Genomic DNA, 17,036 nt, shown 5'->3' with positions numbered 1-17,036 from the left:
ATTTCTACCATTCCTTGTTTTTATGGAACTCGTGGTTTCCGCCGCGCGACGGGTGCAGCATCGCGACAAAAACTAACTCCTCATACGTTGGGGGTCTTGGCTTGTTTTGTATTGTTGAAAACAATGTTCTCGGTTGGTGACTTATTGAAAAAACAGCGGGAGTCGCAATTCCACTGTGTCAAACTCATTTCACTATGATAGTGGTTAGTTTGATTGATTTGTAATAGGCTGTGTGAAAAAAATGATGAAAAATGTTGAAAAGAGTATTTTCGCTAAGAATTTCAATTGAAAGGATGTCAAGACATTAATTTTGCCTTGAAATGAAAGAAAAAGTCGAAATATTTTTCCAGTGAACATTCGCAAGCGAGCATGTAGTGGACAAATCGTTTTGATTTCTTTTAGAATTTATGGCAAAACGAAGAACGAAGCCAAAACAAAGAATTTTGCGCAGAATAAAATAAAATATGCTTCAATTTGAACCTTTCAATTTTCTCGAGGACTTCAAAAAATAGGATCGCAACCATGTTGCAACCTACGACTAAGCCAAGCTGTAGTCTACAATAGTCACTTGTCTTCAAACTTCACTTCACTTTTGGCACGATTTCGATGTTTGCGGTCTTTGACAACAATGAAAGCTTTGTTTCTATATTTTATACATCATTACTTACATTTTAACGGATGTTCATAATAGGCTAAAAACTAAGTTGTGGTACAATGCTAATAATTATGCTTTTGTATCATTGAGCTTACATAAAGAGTAGGTTACTCATTTGAGTTTTACGTTGTAAACCACAAACCAACTTAGACTACAGTAACAAGCTCTTGCCATATTTTTTGGGATTGCCATTTTCTTCATTCTCCATTAGCTCTACAACTAATCGTACCGGTAGCAGTTTTAATTTTGAGGCACCAAACAACGAAGGATGATATAATTTATTGTGTTTGCTTTATTCAAATAATGTGGATTTTCTTAGTTTTGGAGTCTTACGTAGCCTACAGAAGCTGCAAAGATTGTTCAAGGCGTTTTGTTATGTAACGTTTGTAATTGAAATATGTTTGATTTGCCAATTAATTTATGAAGATTTTTAAACAAACCATTCAGAACAACTGCGAATTCTATTTGTGAACCACTCGATTTCTGAAAGACTATTTTACCGCACATAGCCCAGTAAAGTCGCCAGATTTAAACAACAATTCAAACGTCTTTGTCGTTTTGAGAAAAAAAAGTGTTTTGTTGATTTCATTGTTTTAAAAACGAAGTGTTACTTTAAAGTTATTTTAAGACTGATTATTCTTTCTTTCAACTTTATAAAATCATCGGTAAGCCGATTATGATACACTATAGCCGTACTGTGTAAGTAGTAGGGTGTTGAAAGTCTATCAATGTTGATGTATGCTAAAATCGTGAATTATATCATCTCAGAGAAGTTTGGTAGTTTAAATTCAATAATATTGATCTTTCTGAGGTTGTTTTACATTGGGGAGAAAGACAATGTTGGTCAAGCAACATTCAACCTGAGATTAAGTTAAAAAAAACTCTTCATTTGGCTAAATACAGTATGTTTATGCAATGAACACTACAAAGGTCACATTTGTTTTAAAGACACTATTCAACGGATATCCAGGCTCTTCTTGTTTCATGGGCTCGTATTGAATGATTCGATTTATACATAAGCAGTATTTATAATGACATTCAGTTGCAAACATATGTGCCGATGGGACGATATAGTTTTATTGTCGGTCTCCAACAGGTAAAAATTTGTAACAACATCCGACGTGAAATTGAACCCAAACCTATCAGCATTAAAACTGAAGGCACCAACCAAATTCAAACCAATTATCTTCTCGGCCACTGTGCTGAGCATATGCTTCTACAGTAGATAATTTGCACTCAGATTTGATTGGTCGCTTTCGTTATTCCGGTCACAATCTCTGATTGGCTTTGCCTTTTTTTGTTGTCAACTTACCAAAAAAAGAAAAAAGTGTCGGATAACTCAATGTATTTCCGCAGCAGTTGAACAGACAGTTACTCGTCGCTTGCGTTGGCAGCAGACGTGAAAAGTTTTCAGGTTAGTCATAGACAGACCGGATTATTCAGAATGGTAATTTGAGTCTTGATGTAGGCGGGCTGGCTTTTTATCGCAAGGCAATCGGCGTTCATGACCTTAAAAGTACACAGTTTACCCAAATTCTTGAAGTTTGAAATAAAGACAAAATGTGATTCTTTGTAACCACATTTTTGTTCCATTTAAACCGAAGTCAGTGAGTATAGCAGCAGCAGAGTTCTATGGCTTGGGATAATTTTTCATCAACCTTGACATTAAAAATGAATTTGTCATGGCTCTTACTAGGAAAGAATTTGTATTTTTAGAATAAAAAAGAAGACAACTCTTAATTTATATCTCGTGCATTTTCAGCGAAGTGATATAAAGTAAACATTCCTTGTATAAACGAAAACCTTCTGTTGATCAGAATTATTTATATTTTTTATCTTTATCATTCCCAATGCCATTTGTCTCGGCAGTAATTCCACAACGAATTGTAGCGAATCGTAGAAGCTGTCAAAGTGACGGTTGCAGTAATATTAACATGAAGCCAAACTTGGATATCAACCACCAAAGCTTCCAAAGCGATCCAGGAGTTTTTGAGCTTGTCAGCAGACGATCGGACAGTTCTTTGATAAGAGACAGTATTATGAGGAAACTGGAAGCTGCTGGGATCGAATTCCAAACATCCGTCGCTCGACGCCATCAAAGAAAGATCGGCAGTCTTTATGGGAATTCCACCGGCATAGACGAGCACCACTCCCGCCGAGCTGACCGCGTGCCACCGATGTACAAATACTATCCCACACAGCGTTGCTTGTATGAGTTGGAATCATCACTAAGCAAAGGTCCCGTTGATCGTAGAAGATATCACGATAATCGTAAAGTATATTGCTTAAATTCACAAACATTTGACCACAAAATGGTAAATCCGGGACGAGTGATCAGCACATCCCTGTCTTCTTCCGCCACAAGTCTTTACTCGGAAGATGACTACATCCGTTCCTCCATAAACGCTTCCCCCATTCCATCAATTACGTCAGAATGCCCATCTGTAATGCCCGAGTCTTGTCGTAACTCTTTTTGTTGCCTCGACAAAGAAGATGACAGTGTGCCTCTTGAAAACGAGATGAATAACAATAGCAAAGTCTTGCACCAACGCGACAATGAAAAATGCCAAAACTCTATATCCGCTGAAAAATCTTCAGATAGTTCTGAAATACAAGAACCATTAGAAATTTTATCTTTGTCAACCGTTCCGGAAGAAATGAATGAGACTAGCTCTTCATGTAAAAACAAGGTTAGTATGTAGAAAGTTTATTTAGTATTCAATGTACATGTTCGAAACAGAATGGTGTCGTGGGTGTTAAAGTCATCGTGATCAGAGGCGGTGTCTTTTTATGGTTGGCGGTGTCTGCGACAGGTAGAATTCTGCAAATCTGCAAGAACCGACAGAAAATTTGAATTTCTACTTATCACTGGGCAATTAAAATTATCGTCACAAAGTGTTGATAAATATTTCGCTCTCTTGTTAAAGCTTTTTAAAAACTGGCATCATTGTCAGGTGTCCTCTTGGGTTATGAGGTCGCCTACTCATTGAGGTCAAATCAAACATTTAATCGTGATCAATTTAGCTCGGATATCCAGGTTACTTGTATTTTCAAAAATAAATAGGACAGCCAATTTACTATGAGTACCCGTTTCGTATTGGACGTTTCGTTTTTCTTTGTTCGAATAAACTGTGTTGTAATTTTGCAACATGCAAAAATTGGTTACCAGGTGAAGCAACTTGAAATTATAAAACTTTAATTTTTTTTAAATTTTCTATTAAAAAAATATGTTGCCACCTTTTGAGTTTGTTTGTTGTTGTTCGTTTTCCCTTGTTGTCGTTGTTGAAACCAAAACATTGGATAATATGTGTGCTTTTGTTGTGCAGAGTAGTTAATTAACTGAAACCGCTACGGTGGAATAAAATATTACGAGGTTACTCTGGCAAAAAAGTTGTTCTGGTGTTTTGTCTTGAAGACTGTGTATGTCAGGTGATAACCCTTTTTCATGTTGGCCAAGCCTGTTTAATTACACAATGGCCATTGTTTGAAATATCTAAATCGAGATTTTCTATTGTGAGACAGTCTTTATTTTGTTAAGTTAAATTCATTAGCACCTGTGCTGATGTGATACGATATGCCCATGGATTGTAGTGAGGTTTTACACGACTCTGAACGACATCAAAAGTTTACTGATGAACTGTAGCTACGTAGCTTCTACTACAATAATCTACAGTGGTGACATTTGTGTGCCTTTCCATTATATTCAAACGTAATGACAGTGTCCTTTGCATGTCTCAAAAATTACAAAGAGTTGGGCTTCAGTCGTTTCAGTTAACACAAAATAACGATGTGCTGTATCTTGTATTTTAGCAATTTAGTGTTGCAGGAACAAGAATGATTTTCTTGCTGGTGTGAGCAATTTTTATTTACGCTTGTAAAACTCTCCGCATGTTTTTGCAGACTCACGATACAGATGACGATGAAGATGAATATGAGCAATACGCTCTCAGTGAGTTTTGGCATTTTGAGGAGGACGGACACAGGTGGTCCAGACTGGACAGCAAAACCTCTTCCATTGGAAGTCCATCGTCAAGGTTTTCTTCTAGCACAGTGCTTAAAATGGACGGAATTCAAGAGGTAAATACTCTCCTATACATACAGTACTTCACGGGTAATATTTTTAAATCACTTCACTTTTTAGTAATACAGAGATTTGAAAACTATTCCACATTAATTCAATTACTTCAGTACGACAAAGAGCCTCTTCAAATTTTGGGCTTTAACATGAGTGACTGCAGCTGTATGTTTTGACGTCATAAATAGTGTTTCAAACAAAAATAACTTTGCATCGATTTTACGTTTATTTTTCAGGAAAACTTGTCAGTATGTCATATGGTGTTGCAATCTATCTGTAACATAATTATAAGTTCAAGGATTTGTGAGGCTATTGCGCTGACACAACAAGGATATAATGTTTTACTGGTCACAACATATTTAAGATTAAATATTGCTTTTTCAGGATTGCAACGGCGACGTATTTACAAAAGAAGCGGAATGCAACGTAAGCCTAAACAAAGAAAGTCCTAATTCTGAAGAGATGTTCATTCCGTCATGTTCGTTAAAATCTGCAACAGTTCCAGAAGCCAATGACGATGTCAAATCACAACCCAACAAGGTTTTAAAATCTAAAGGGAGCGGCTTCTTCAAGAGAGTCGGAGATTTCAAAAAGCTTGGTTCCTTCCGACGGAAAGAGCTCCATAGAGTGAACGCAACTAAGAGTGACAGTGAAAGATACGGCAGTGTAAAGGCCAAAAGCGAAGGCCGTGCAAGAGGTTGGCGGAAGAATCGTAAAGTGACAATAGGAGAACCCGTCCTGCAGTGCAGCCATGATCGTTTTGACCACATGAGGTGCGTGCCCATTGACAGTACCACGTCTGGAGTAAAACAGCTTCAAAGTGAACAGCAAGGACGCAAAAACTCTGAGAATTCTCTTGTTAGTTCTTCATCTTCTTCCGGTGTTGTGAGCGCAACATCAACTCCAGTCTCCAAGACGCAGACACCTTCCGATGATTTCTTTTTCGCGATGGGAGAGATCTCTCCAGGAATACATGGAAGAAACAGGGCCGTTCTGGAAATGAATGTTAATGGAGGGAACGTTACATTACGCAACAAAGAATCACAAGCTGACCGAACCAATTCATTATACTTGATACCTCGCAGTTACAAACCGGGGACTTTTCCATCTTCTTTACGTGAACAAGCAGAGGATGATGTTTCTTCGGCTGTATTCTCTTACCCTTCACCCCCATCTTCCACACACAGCAACTCAGAATCTAACCAGTCCACACTGGAAACACAAAAAAGGCCAAAGAGCATTTATGACAATCTCTCCGCCTCTTTATTGAACGGAAACGTCCCTTCTCAAAATGTCACGGACTCCGGAAGTCCTTTTGGAGGAGTAGAGAGTACCAGAGGTTGTGAAGAAACCGTAGAATCTTTAAATGCTTTCTTACCTGTGCTAGACACAGCATTTTGGAGTGTGGATGACATCGTAGAACACACACAAAGCCTCCAACAAATCGTCGGTGCTTGGAAAGAAGAGGAATGCGGAAACGATGAAGTGAATTCGGAGGAGTCGAGTCATACTAATTCACCTGCAACTTTAAGCCTTCCATTACGCAGCAGTATCAAGGTGAGCATAACCATAGGTAGCAATTTTTTGTGATGGTATACAAATATTAATTACATGTCATACTTTTTAATATCTACAGCTTGCGTCTGTACTTTTACATGTGGATAAGGTATACGCGCCTGCTAAATTCTTGGCAACATTTTTTCCTTTTACAATTTTAATGCATGTCTTGTATATCTGGTAAATTAGATGAAATAACAATGTTGCTTTGTGATTTGGCAGACTGCTGCAAATGAAGATAATGTTGAAAGGGATGCACCTTCTCCAAGCGAACATCCAGCACAGTAAGTGTCACTGTTGGCTAAAAATAGTCTTACGTTTTTCTTGACTGTAATGTTTAATTTGTTTTCTTCTCTATAGTCATTACTAACTTTTCATTCCGTTCTATTTGAACTCTTGGTTGTGAAATTGATATTTTACACTGACCGCAACCGTTTGAACATTTCTTTGAAAAACGCTTTCCTGTTAAAAGTGCTAATTTTTTGTTTGTTGAGGCCTTTTTAAAGAAATTCATTTCAACTTACAAACTATCTTCCAAAATTATCTTCGAAACCGCAACCAGTTTAAAGCTCATTTGTAGTCTTTGAAGTTTGTCTAATTTGCTAAATTTATCACGCTTCAAACAGCGGGTGCGTTGAAGGAATATTTATAATTTTTGTTTAGCAAGATTTTTAGGGAAGCAACTCTCTCAACGAGAAAGCAATTTTCTGAAAATGAATTTTTACTAAAACACCAATTTTTCTATTTCTGTCGCCATCAAAATCTCTGTTAAAAGCTTTAAAAAAGCATCTCTGTGTCATACTTCGCTCTCGCCAGACGCATGTTAGTTATGTACACAAGATGCCGGACCTTTTGGCAACCTTGTACTTGACTATGACGTCATGTTGCGACAACGCGATAGTCTGTGCGCCAAGCTACGATATAATCTCCAAAGAAAGTTTTCAGCAGAACAAAAGCTGTTGTGTTACATTTGTACTGGCCAAAAGATCGATTTTGAGTTTGAGACGTTCGTACACAGTTTACTCTTAAAATTTTAAATCATCTTTTGTGCGCGTTGTCTGGTAATTTTAATTATAGTTTTAAGACTCTTATTCCATACAATACTTTTAAACAGCTTCCTTCGATACAACTTTAAAATTATTGGGTGTGCAAACTTTTGACAATTGTTCGAAAAATGTTTCGGAGCATATTACTAACTATTATTTTTATTTAGATCCCGGCCAAGATGGGAACTTGGTGGCACAGAATGTAATAGAAACTTGGAACCTTGCGAAGAGTGCCTACAATTCCATACATTATCTGTTGGACAGCTCATGATTCTGAGAAGGCTTTCAATGCTGAAGTTAACCGCTTTAATGGAAAGCTACGCATTCAATAACAACAAGGGCGCTTTGAACTGGTAAGAGTAGCATATAGCTAGCACGACTTGTAAAGAACAACAATTAAGAATAATCATATCACATTTTACCTGATATAGTTTTAAGCAATGGAGCTGAGATTGGAAATGCCAGTTTGCAAGACTTTAATTGCCTATTGTCTGCAGGTCTGTTCCTCGATTTATCCGAAGAATGAAAGTACCAGACTACAAGGATAAGTCAGTCTTTGGTGTTCCGTTGCTGCAAAATGTTCAACGATTAGGCCAGCCTCTCCCATTTTGCATTCAGCATGCTCTTGCCTTCCTAAAACGGACTGCTTTGGATCATGTTGGTCTCTTTCGCAAACCGGGAGTCCGTTCTCGTATCCAGAAGCTGAGAGAAAAGTGTGAAAGCGATCCAGAAATGAAAAACTTTGATGACTGTAGCGCGTTTGATGTGGCTGACATGGTGAAGCAATACTTCCGTGAACTTCCCGATCCCTTAATGACCGTGAAAATGTCAGAAACATTTGTAGGAATCTTTCTGTATCTTCCAGAAGAGCTAAGATTACAGACCCTCCAAGCTGCCACCATTCTCTTGCCAGATGAAATCAGAGAAACCTTAAAAACGCTACTTCTTTTTCTTGCGGATGTTGTAGCTAAATCCGATGACAACCATATGACCGCCGTCAACCTGTCAACGTGCCTTGCTCCTTCTCTTTTTTATCATCCACTGAGTAATCCTCGCTTGACAAGCTCCAATGCATCAACGAAGTAAGTCGCTTTTGCTATGAGTCACTACATAAAACGATCACCGTCTTTTATCATTTTGTTGTTTCTAAATTTTTAGAATAGTGATTCATCATTAACGTTTACTAAAGTTTATCTGATGTCTTTCTGAATATCGATAGTAAGCTCAATCGAGCATTGCTTCTCATATAAATTTCTAAATAAACCTTAATTTTCCTCAGAATACGCAAATCGCAAAGTGGAAAACTGAGTGGTATTTCCCTCGGTAAGCCAGAGATGAAAGAGATGAACGAAAATAAAGCTGCGAACCAATGCCTTGGTTTCATGATACAGCACGTTGATAGCCTGTTCAAGGTGAGTTTAAACTTGTTTTTATTCGACTGTTTGCCGGCAATACAGCCTGTATTTCTAACTTATTAAACTTGTGAGTATTTCCAGTCGCCTGCAGCTAGTTATGAAAGTATTTAACGTATGCTAGTTGTTTACACGGTGAATGAAAGTGAACCCAAAAGTCAAGATACAAATAGTGAGCACAAACTAAACTCAATGATTTCTCTTTTCAGATCTCGGAAGATGCCATGACTCAATGCAGGATGTCTGTGATGCAACAAACTGATGATGTACTTGCAACAGAAATCGGCTACACTTCCGATCACCATGATGATGAAGACTTTTACACGGATTTCCACTCCTTTGTGGACCGTGTAGTAGCCCAAACTTTACGGGAAGAACAACGCATTTCCCAAAACAAGGGAGGGTGGCAGAATGTCTCCAGCTTACCAGGATGTGACTTGATGTCAAAAAAGGTGAGTTTCAAAAAAATTTTTGCCCGCACTGAAGATGAACGCTGTTCAGTTTTAGAAACGTTTGCTTAACATGAGTTTAGTATCTACATTTTGGGCTCACTATTTTTTCTTAAATTTGTGTTTTAATGTATTATAATATGACTAGTCAGTAGTCACATTTCTGATTTATGTAGATAAGAAATTTATACTTTTACTTGTTTTAGGTCAATGATGGAAATCCTTTACGATTCTGGAGGAGTCAAGTGGAGGTTACTGGAGCAAATCCCAATCAAATTTTAGATCGAATATTGAACGAACGCCATTTATGGGATGAAGATCTTTTACAATCGAGGGTCCTCCAGCAACCAGATGAAAGAACTCAACTTTATCACACTGTTCAAGCGGAAATGAATCCACATCCCACCAGAGATTACTGTGTGCTAAGGTAACTTTTGTAATGAAACTCAACTTAACCTTAGTGGAAGATACATTACCATAAACGAACAATGAACTAGTGTACAAACAACGTAGCCTATACTACCACATAAAGTATGATCGTGTCATCTATTATTATGCAATCTAAATGTATGTCTACCTGTTTCAGATCTTGGAGAAATGACGTGAACTCTCGTGGTGCGTTAGCCATTGTTGAAACTTCCACCGGACAACAAACTTTACAAGGAGATGTGCGTGGCGTAGTTCTGACGTCACGTTACGTCATCGAGCCGACTGATGTCCCAAACAAATGCACTCTCACACACGTGTGCAGAGTGGACACGAAAGGACGCAACCCGGAGTGGTACAACAAAGCATACGGTCACATTGTTTCGCAACGACTGTTGAAGATCAAGAACTCATTTCTAGAAAACCCTCCAAAGGCGTAATGGGTTAAAATTGAGTTATCACCAGTCTGATGTTGATTTATTTTGACAAAAAGGTGTCACCTTTGCAACGTGTCTGATTTATCGTAGGCGATTTACGTTGTTTGCTTTTGCGACTTGCTTGAAACACAGTCTATAAATTGTACCAACTTCTCAGATACATGTTTTGCTGTTGGAAAATATACCCAATGCCTCACTGCTTCATATGTTCACTGCCAATATCGTCAGCTTTAACGCTAAGCTTTATCAGTGTTTAACATTGTATTTATGCTATTTTAAGTAACAGTACGATAAAAACGCTTCAGTTGGAAATGTAGTGTCCGCTTTGTTGAACCCATTAACTTTTGAAGTCGTTACCGTGTTCAGTTTTTCGCTATTTACTAGTTTGCTGTATTTTAGCTTGAAGTTTATAGGCTACTATACCATACATGAGATTGAGTTTTTTTATCGTCTTGTTTGCTTTTGTACCAACCCGGTTGTTTTGGTCAACGCCATTGTTTTATTGCCTTTTGTCTGCAATAAATTATTTAAATACAGCAAAGTATCCACTTCAGAGTAGCATCAGGTAATGTAAGAGGAAACTGAAACGAAGCACAGCAAGATATTTTGCTTTTCTTAATTTTAACAACAGAGCTTTCACATAATTTTATAGGGAAATCTTGCGAAACAAAAGTTTAAGGATGTCACGATGGTGTGCCATTTTAGCCAACAGTTTAAAAGCAACTTTCAAAGTCAAGTGATAAACATCAGTTTCTTATGTCTTTTAATCTGGCAAACAAGTTGTAGCCTACCAGTGTCAGCATTCATATAATTTAAGTTAATGTACAAAAGGACCAAATCGTAATCGTGATATTAGACAGAACACGGGGCAGAGTTACAAATGCAATACTAAATTCAAGCAAGCCCACATGTTAAAGTTTTGAAATTAATCCAAGTTTACGACAGTAACATCTTCTTCGCGCCAGTTTAAAGTTTGCATCATCGTTAAGTTTCCTAAAACTTTCCACAATTTATTGGTATGTAGCCTACATTGTACAATCAGGTAGCCATGGTACTATTAATTAACCACGTCAATGAAAGTTAATCATAATCGTGTTACCAAAAACAGCTGACCAAGCAACATTTAGGTGTTAAAATTCACGATTTACTGTAAACATGTCATTGATTGTTGGTTTGATTTTGAATCATTATCATTGAACTGACAAAGTCTTGATAGGGTATTTCTGGTAGTTTCACATAGCCTACTTGTAGATGCGTTTGACGCAGGGCTGGTTAGGCCTACCGAGATTGACAATGTGAAGTTTCCGATTGTTAAAGTGTTGTTGCTTGGGAATTAGTCCACCCACTAGGTGCCACTGATGCATCTTATACTCGCTGTTGCGTTGAGTTAACCTTCCAAAATCAGCAGTCTTAATTTTCACTGAAATTGTTCCAAGTGACATCAGTTCATTAATAACTACCCCTTGGTTGATCATGCACGTCAAGACACAACAACTGATGCTCAACAAAGCATCTCGCTGTCCTTATGCACTAGCCAATGAACAATTATGTCATCTGTTGGTCCAGGACAATGTGTGCAAACGTCGGCAACCATTTCAATCTTATCTTATGGATTATCGTTTGTGTCTTGTTTGCGATGTTTCCAAAACATCATCAACGTCATCCAAAATGTCTAACATGAACTCTTCGTTGTCTGCGATATCAACATCCAAAAACTCTTCGAAAATGCTTTCGTGTATTGGAATAGTTAATATTTTTATGATGCGCAATAGATCAGCCATCAAATCAATTTCCTCGTCAGTTCCAGCCTTTAACGTTAGCAATTCGGCTTGTTGAACGCATCCTTTGTCGCACATCTGTTTCTAAGTAGCACTTTGTCTAGGGCGAAAGAAATGAGATCAATATTACAACGTAGGCCATATAAAGCCGTTGAAATCACACGACCCTTCCAGAAAAATGGAGTATGAGGATCACCCTATTAGTTAGAAAAAATGTAATTTGGCGTCATACATTGTAAAATGGGGTAAAAAGAAAGAAAGTGATGTCAAGGTGCAGCCTATTTGTACAGATGCTGAAAATTGAATGAGACTGTTCACCAGGCATTTAATTAAATAATATGAGGTGTTCTACTGGGGCAAATTCAAAAAAAAACTCATATTATTTATTTGTACAGATCTTAAACAAATGAAATTGCAATATTCCAACATGGAATAATTAGAAGGAGAATTAAGGTTTGAACTTGACTCTAACGTTTTCGAAATTAATTGAGAATTCTACTCAAAGACCCGGCTTGCATTAGAACGACACGAGAACCATTCCCGACCACCACAGAAAAGACTTAGCAGAATCATATAATATAAGAATCACTTCAGTATGCATAAAACATTTTAAACTCACCAAGATTGCTCAAGTCATTCGCATGTTAATTCAGTCGTCTTCTCCTGTCCAAAGATATTCAGATCCAGAGATAGCTTCTGCTAGACGCTTATTACGCAATAAAGTTCTTTTCTTCTGCTGTGACGTTGTTAATGACGGAGAGCGATTGTCATCAGGTGGGACTAGGTCGTAGACTTCAAAAACTGGAATAACTGCACCGACAGGAAGTTTTGGAAAAGTTCCACATTCTTCCCAATTGGTTGCACATGCACCTACCCAACAATTATCATTAAACGTGATTTTGTAAATAGAGGCATCAAATATGTAGTAAGTATAGAATTATTTTGCTCAAGATTTTTTAAAAAAAATTTAGGGCATTCTTTGAGTAGCCTACTACCATCACATGAAAGCTAAGTAGGCTGTATTTTTGTGAACAGAGTTACCTCGGTGAAAAACATTAGAAATATTTTATTGTTGAAAAACTTGAAACGATAGATTAACAATTGTAACAAAAAATTTGCCTCTTATTGTCCATGTTCAGGCTAACGTGATTAGCCCATTCCTTATATTTCCAGCTCTATAAACCAGGTTAACTTGTGCTAAAATAAAACCAAGGCAAATTGAAGATCCATAAGTTTGTTACTTAAAAATGTTTCAATGCTTGATTCTTAACGTAGGGGGAAGAGGGATGAGATGATAATATTCTCGTTATAGTAGCCTAAGCCTTTGGCACCAACGAGAGTAGCTTAGGCAGTTTATCATTTCGGCCCTCCCTGGGTAGAGTTGAGCGGTGTTTTCTTAACAATTGGTTTAACCTGGGAAGAACCTAGATAAGCATGATTAGAATGCGAAAGCTTTATCGGCTACGTCATCCCACCCCAGTGTCGTATTAGTCTTTATTTAACTTTTTAATTTTTGTTTTAAAGAATCACAGTAGGCCCTACTTTAGAAGCTAGTCTGACACCCACTGCGTCGTTTGGTAATCGAATTGCTGAATGCAATGCTGCATTGTAGTTGTAATGTACAGTAGCCCACGCAATAACAATGCGGGCAAATGCAAAAACTGTAAAAACAGCAGGAAGTAAAACTTTCAACGTTTTTCAACTTACTGTCGTTGCCGCCCCAGAGTGGTGATAATAAAACTTCTTCTTCGGCTACTCGTATCCACGCAATGTCGCGCATGAGCACAAGGCTGCGACTTGTCTGAACTCAAAACATGACAAACATAAAAAAAAATCGCTATGAGTCAATGACGTGGTAAAAAGCTATAGTAGTGGATCAGGTTGAAGCACGGGTTCAAATCCCCACTACATTATTTTCTTTTTAAGCAACGCCACTAACTTAATTTCAAAGCAATTCGAATCAATGAAAGAACTAATACAATACAGTTTTTCTATCAAAACTAAAGCTGTACCAGGTGACGTTCTTCCTTGCTGTCAGCAAAACGTACAACGCCCTCTAAAAATACATAACACCAAAGAATACGTGTCGGAGTAACACGAGTGTATCTGGCTGATGTTTTAAAGCAAAAGTTGGAGAGACAAAAATGTAGAACTATGGGCTAAGAAACAACATTTCCATACAAAGATTGATTGATTAATTGTCGGAGTCTTTATTTTCGCATTGAGAAAGCTTCTTTGAGAGCTTCTTTTTTTGCAGTTTTGCATACTCGTAGAGATTTTGAACCACTAGCTTAATGCAGATCCGGTCACCGAGACTGACAGAGTGAGGTTTTGGCTTGATGACGTGTTTTTGTCTGTGAGCTACTCCATTCATCAGCAGTGAACGAAAGATTTAGAAGGGCTCCCCGACGTGAAAAAAGTGTGATTTTGGGTTATTATTTTTATTTCCTTTCAGCCTGTGAAGTTTCTGCAAAATGCTGTGCAGTGCAGTGCTGCAGTAATGCTACTGTAGACGTAGAGGTGGTTTTTCGCGCCGTGGGCGCAAAATAATTTTTTACGCGGGGGCTCCCCAATCTAAAAGTGCCCGGGCCCCCCATCAGCTAAATCTGGCTCTGTTTATCAGATGCCACTAAATAGCGAGGAATCCTTGAATGTATTGTTTAAAGCGCACACTCCAAGAGTCGAACCAGCGCTGCTTGATCTTGCGGCTTCTTTGTAAAAAAAAAGCAGGCGCTTAACCTATCGGGGATGGAAGAAATCTGTTGTTTGCAATACGGATAGTCGAAGGCTAGGCTGTCAGTAGATGGACTATAATTAGCACAGCATAATTAACCTTGGAAATCGATTTTACAATTTACCAAGTTTGTATGTTTATAATTGATTTACAAATTTGCAAATCGAATGTTATGGGAAAGCTTTTGTCATGTGAGAAGAGATTGTGAAAAAGTTTTTTTGTTATGTCTAATGTCAAAACAACAACTTATGCAACAAGTAACCTTTTTTGAGCTCGAAACGGCTTACGAAGACTCACCTGAGATCCCGAATGTTTCATGCTGGCCTTGATCTTTTCTTTTGTCCGAAAGCGTTGTTTGTCTTTTAGGAGCTCAATAGAAATCTTTTCACTTTTATTACTCAATGATAGCAATGTATTTTGGACGTTTTTCAATGAATCTTCATGTAATTTTCTTATATTTTTCTGTTTTGTTATCTGAGCTTCCAGCCTTGCCTGGATATCTTGAAGTTCTTCTAAAGCATGTTCTCTTTTTTCTCGCTCAATGTGCTGCTGTTTTAGATTTACATCGTCAGCCAACATCTCTTTTTTTAATAAAGATAACTTTTCCAAATTGTCCTGCAAGACATAGTTTTGCATAGAAAGTTAATTTTAGCTAGTATTACTTTTGCACCACAATATCAATCAGGTCAAAAAAAAAAACTCTTTCTAAAATGCTTTGAAATTTTTGAAGAAGAGCCAGACCCATTCATGTGGCCCACATTAAATTGGACAACTTTCAATTTAATTGTTTATTTACTCGATGAGAAAATGAATTGGAAACTTACTTTTTGTTCTTTTTCTTTGTTAACGTTCTCTTTTCTTGTTTTCTTCACAACTTGAGCCAACTCACTCGCATGCATTTCTAAGGACTGCTGTCGAGATAAACCGGTGGATCTTTCTGCTTTTAATTCTTCTCTTTTCAGAGTTTCTCTAGAAGAGATAATAAGTTACAATAAAGCAACTTTTTTTGAATAGGTTTTCCATATGGCTAATAATAATTCATTGCATACTTAGGCGTACAGTTAGAATACAAGAAATAGCGTCTCACAAAGGAAGATCATAGGCACATGACAAGCCAAGTGCAGTGATGTAGCTAAAAATAATTTAAGGGGCAAAAGCAACTGTTGGAAAGGGGGCAAATATTTTAATATTTGAAATGAAGAGTTTGTCTAAAAATATAGTTGGTGAATACAGCAAAACATTTATGAAACCTCATTCAACATGTAATACAACGTCAATAAAACGTTGTAATAGTACTAAAAATATTTTTTTAGGGAGTGGAAAAACTAAACTTTCGTGAAACGATAACTCCCCCAAGCCCCCCTCCTCTCCGTGGCTACGTCCTTGGTCAAAAGACTTGAGATGATATGAGTTAAAGCGCAGCTTATCTCTAAAATGTTACAGAATTACTTTTCTAAATTTTTCTTTCTGATTTCCAGCAGATGTTCAGCTTTTTTCAATTGATTTGCAACTTTAGCAAACTCCATGTTTCCATGCTGCTGCAATTTTTTAAAACTAGCAATTTCTTTGTTCTTGAGTTGAATCTGAAAATTACGAAAAGCAATTCAAATTTTGAGTAAATTAATATGCTATCGCTGGCGTATCTGTACTTGGTTTTTTGCTTCAAAATTGAATAAAAATTTAATTATTTCCACTTAAACAAAGCAAATTTATCTTTTAAGGTAAGTGTTTTTTTCAATTTGAGCTGAGATTTGATCCTTTCAAAAGGACCTTTTTATATCCCCTATTTTCATTAACACTGTTTATGTGTACTATGTGTGTAGTGACCCAAATTTTCTTCATGATATCGCTAGGGTACAATGTAAGACTAAAATTGAAACTTTTTTTGTGAGAAGACCTACCTTTTAAAGTTGCAAAGCTGGCCAGGAGTGTTTTTTTTTTCACCTTTAAACTTCCTGCTCTTTTTTATACGAGTACAACCAATTACGTTTTTTTGACATATTTCTTTTTTATAAAAAGAACAACAGATCAGCCTAGAGGTGATGACAACCAAATTTATCTAGGTGAAACCAATTTTTCTGTTAACAAGCATAATTTGAAAGCAAACGTTATTTCGAAATGTGAATTGAATATTTTTGTTTTAAAAACTTGAAATAGATTGACTGAACTATTCTGATTTTGTACAAATTTCAAAACATTCACGTTTAGTACCTGTCTGCCAAGTTCGACGCGTTTTTCTTGTAATTCTTGATGTCGTTTACTGAGTTCTGACATCTTATTATTCGGAGTAACATTTAGTGCTTGCTTCTTTGTAATTTCATTTTTGAGAAAACGATTTCTTTTGTTGATTTCATCTCGAGATTTGTGAAACCTGTGAGAAAATGTTGTTTAAAAGTGTTTCTCTTATTGAGTTTTCTAAGTCAAATTCAGAAATTTTGAAATGGAATTAGAAGAGCTTCGGATTCAC

The 17,036-nt window shown here is 37.1% G+C and overlaps 1 protein-coding gene across 1 annotated transcript; it reads left to right on the top strand.

Annotated features, from left to right (window-relative positions):
• The first annotated feature begins 2,422 nt into the window (after positions 1-2,422).
• Positions 2,423-10,587, top strand: LOC145783674 (rho GTPase-activating protein 7-like). Its single transcript, XM_082595563.1, has 10 exons — positions 2,423-3,345; positions 4,556-4,732; positions 5,115-6,287; positions 6,510-6,571; positions 7,501-7,686; positions 7,831-8,415; positions 8,613-8,745; positions 8,955-9,197; positions 9,401-9,621; positions 9,781-10,587. The coding sequence occupies exons 1-10, from the start codon at positions 2,506-2,508 to the stop codon at positions 10,058-10,060; spliced, it is 3,900 nt and encodes a 1,299-aa protein (XP_082451689.1). The 5' UTR covers positions 2,423-2,505; the 3' UTR covers positions 10,061-10,587.
• The last annotated feature ends 6,449 nt before the right edge of the window (positions 10,588-17,036 follow it).

Source organism: Aplidium turbinatum, chromosome 14 (genome assembly GCF_918807975.1).
Source record: "Aplidium turbinatum chromosome 14, kaAplTurb1.1, whole genome shotgun sequence".
Lineage (NCBI taxonomy): Eukaryota > Metazoa > Chordata > Ascidiacea > Aplousobranchia > Polyclinidae > Aplidium > Aplidium turbinatum.
The sequence above is the reverse complement of the archived record's forward strand: the minus strand, read 5'-3'. Positions and strand labels throughout refer to the sequence as shown.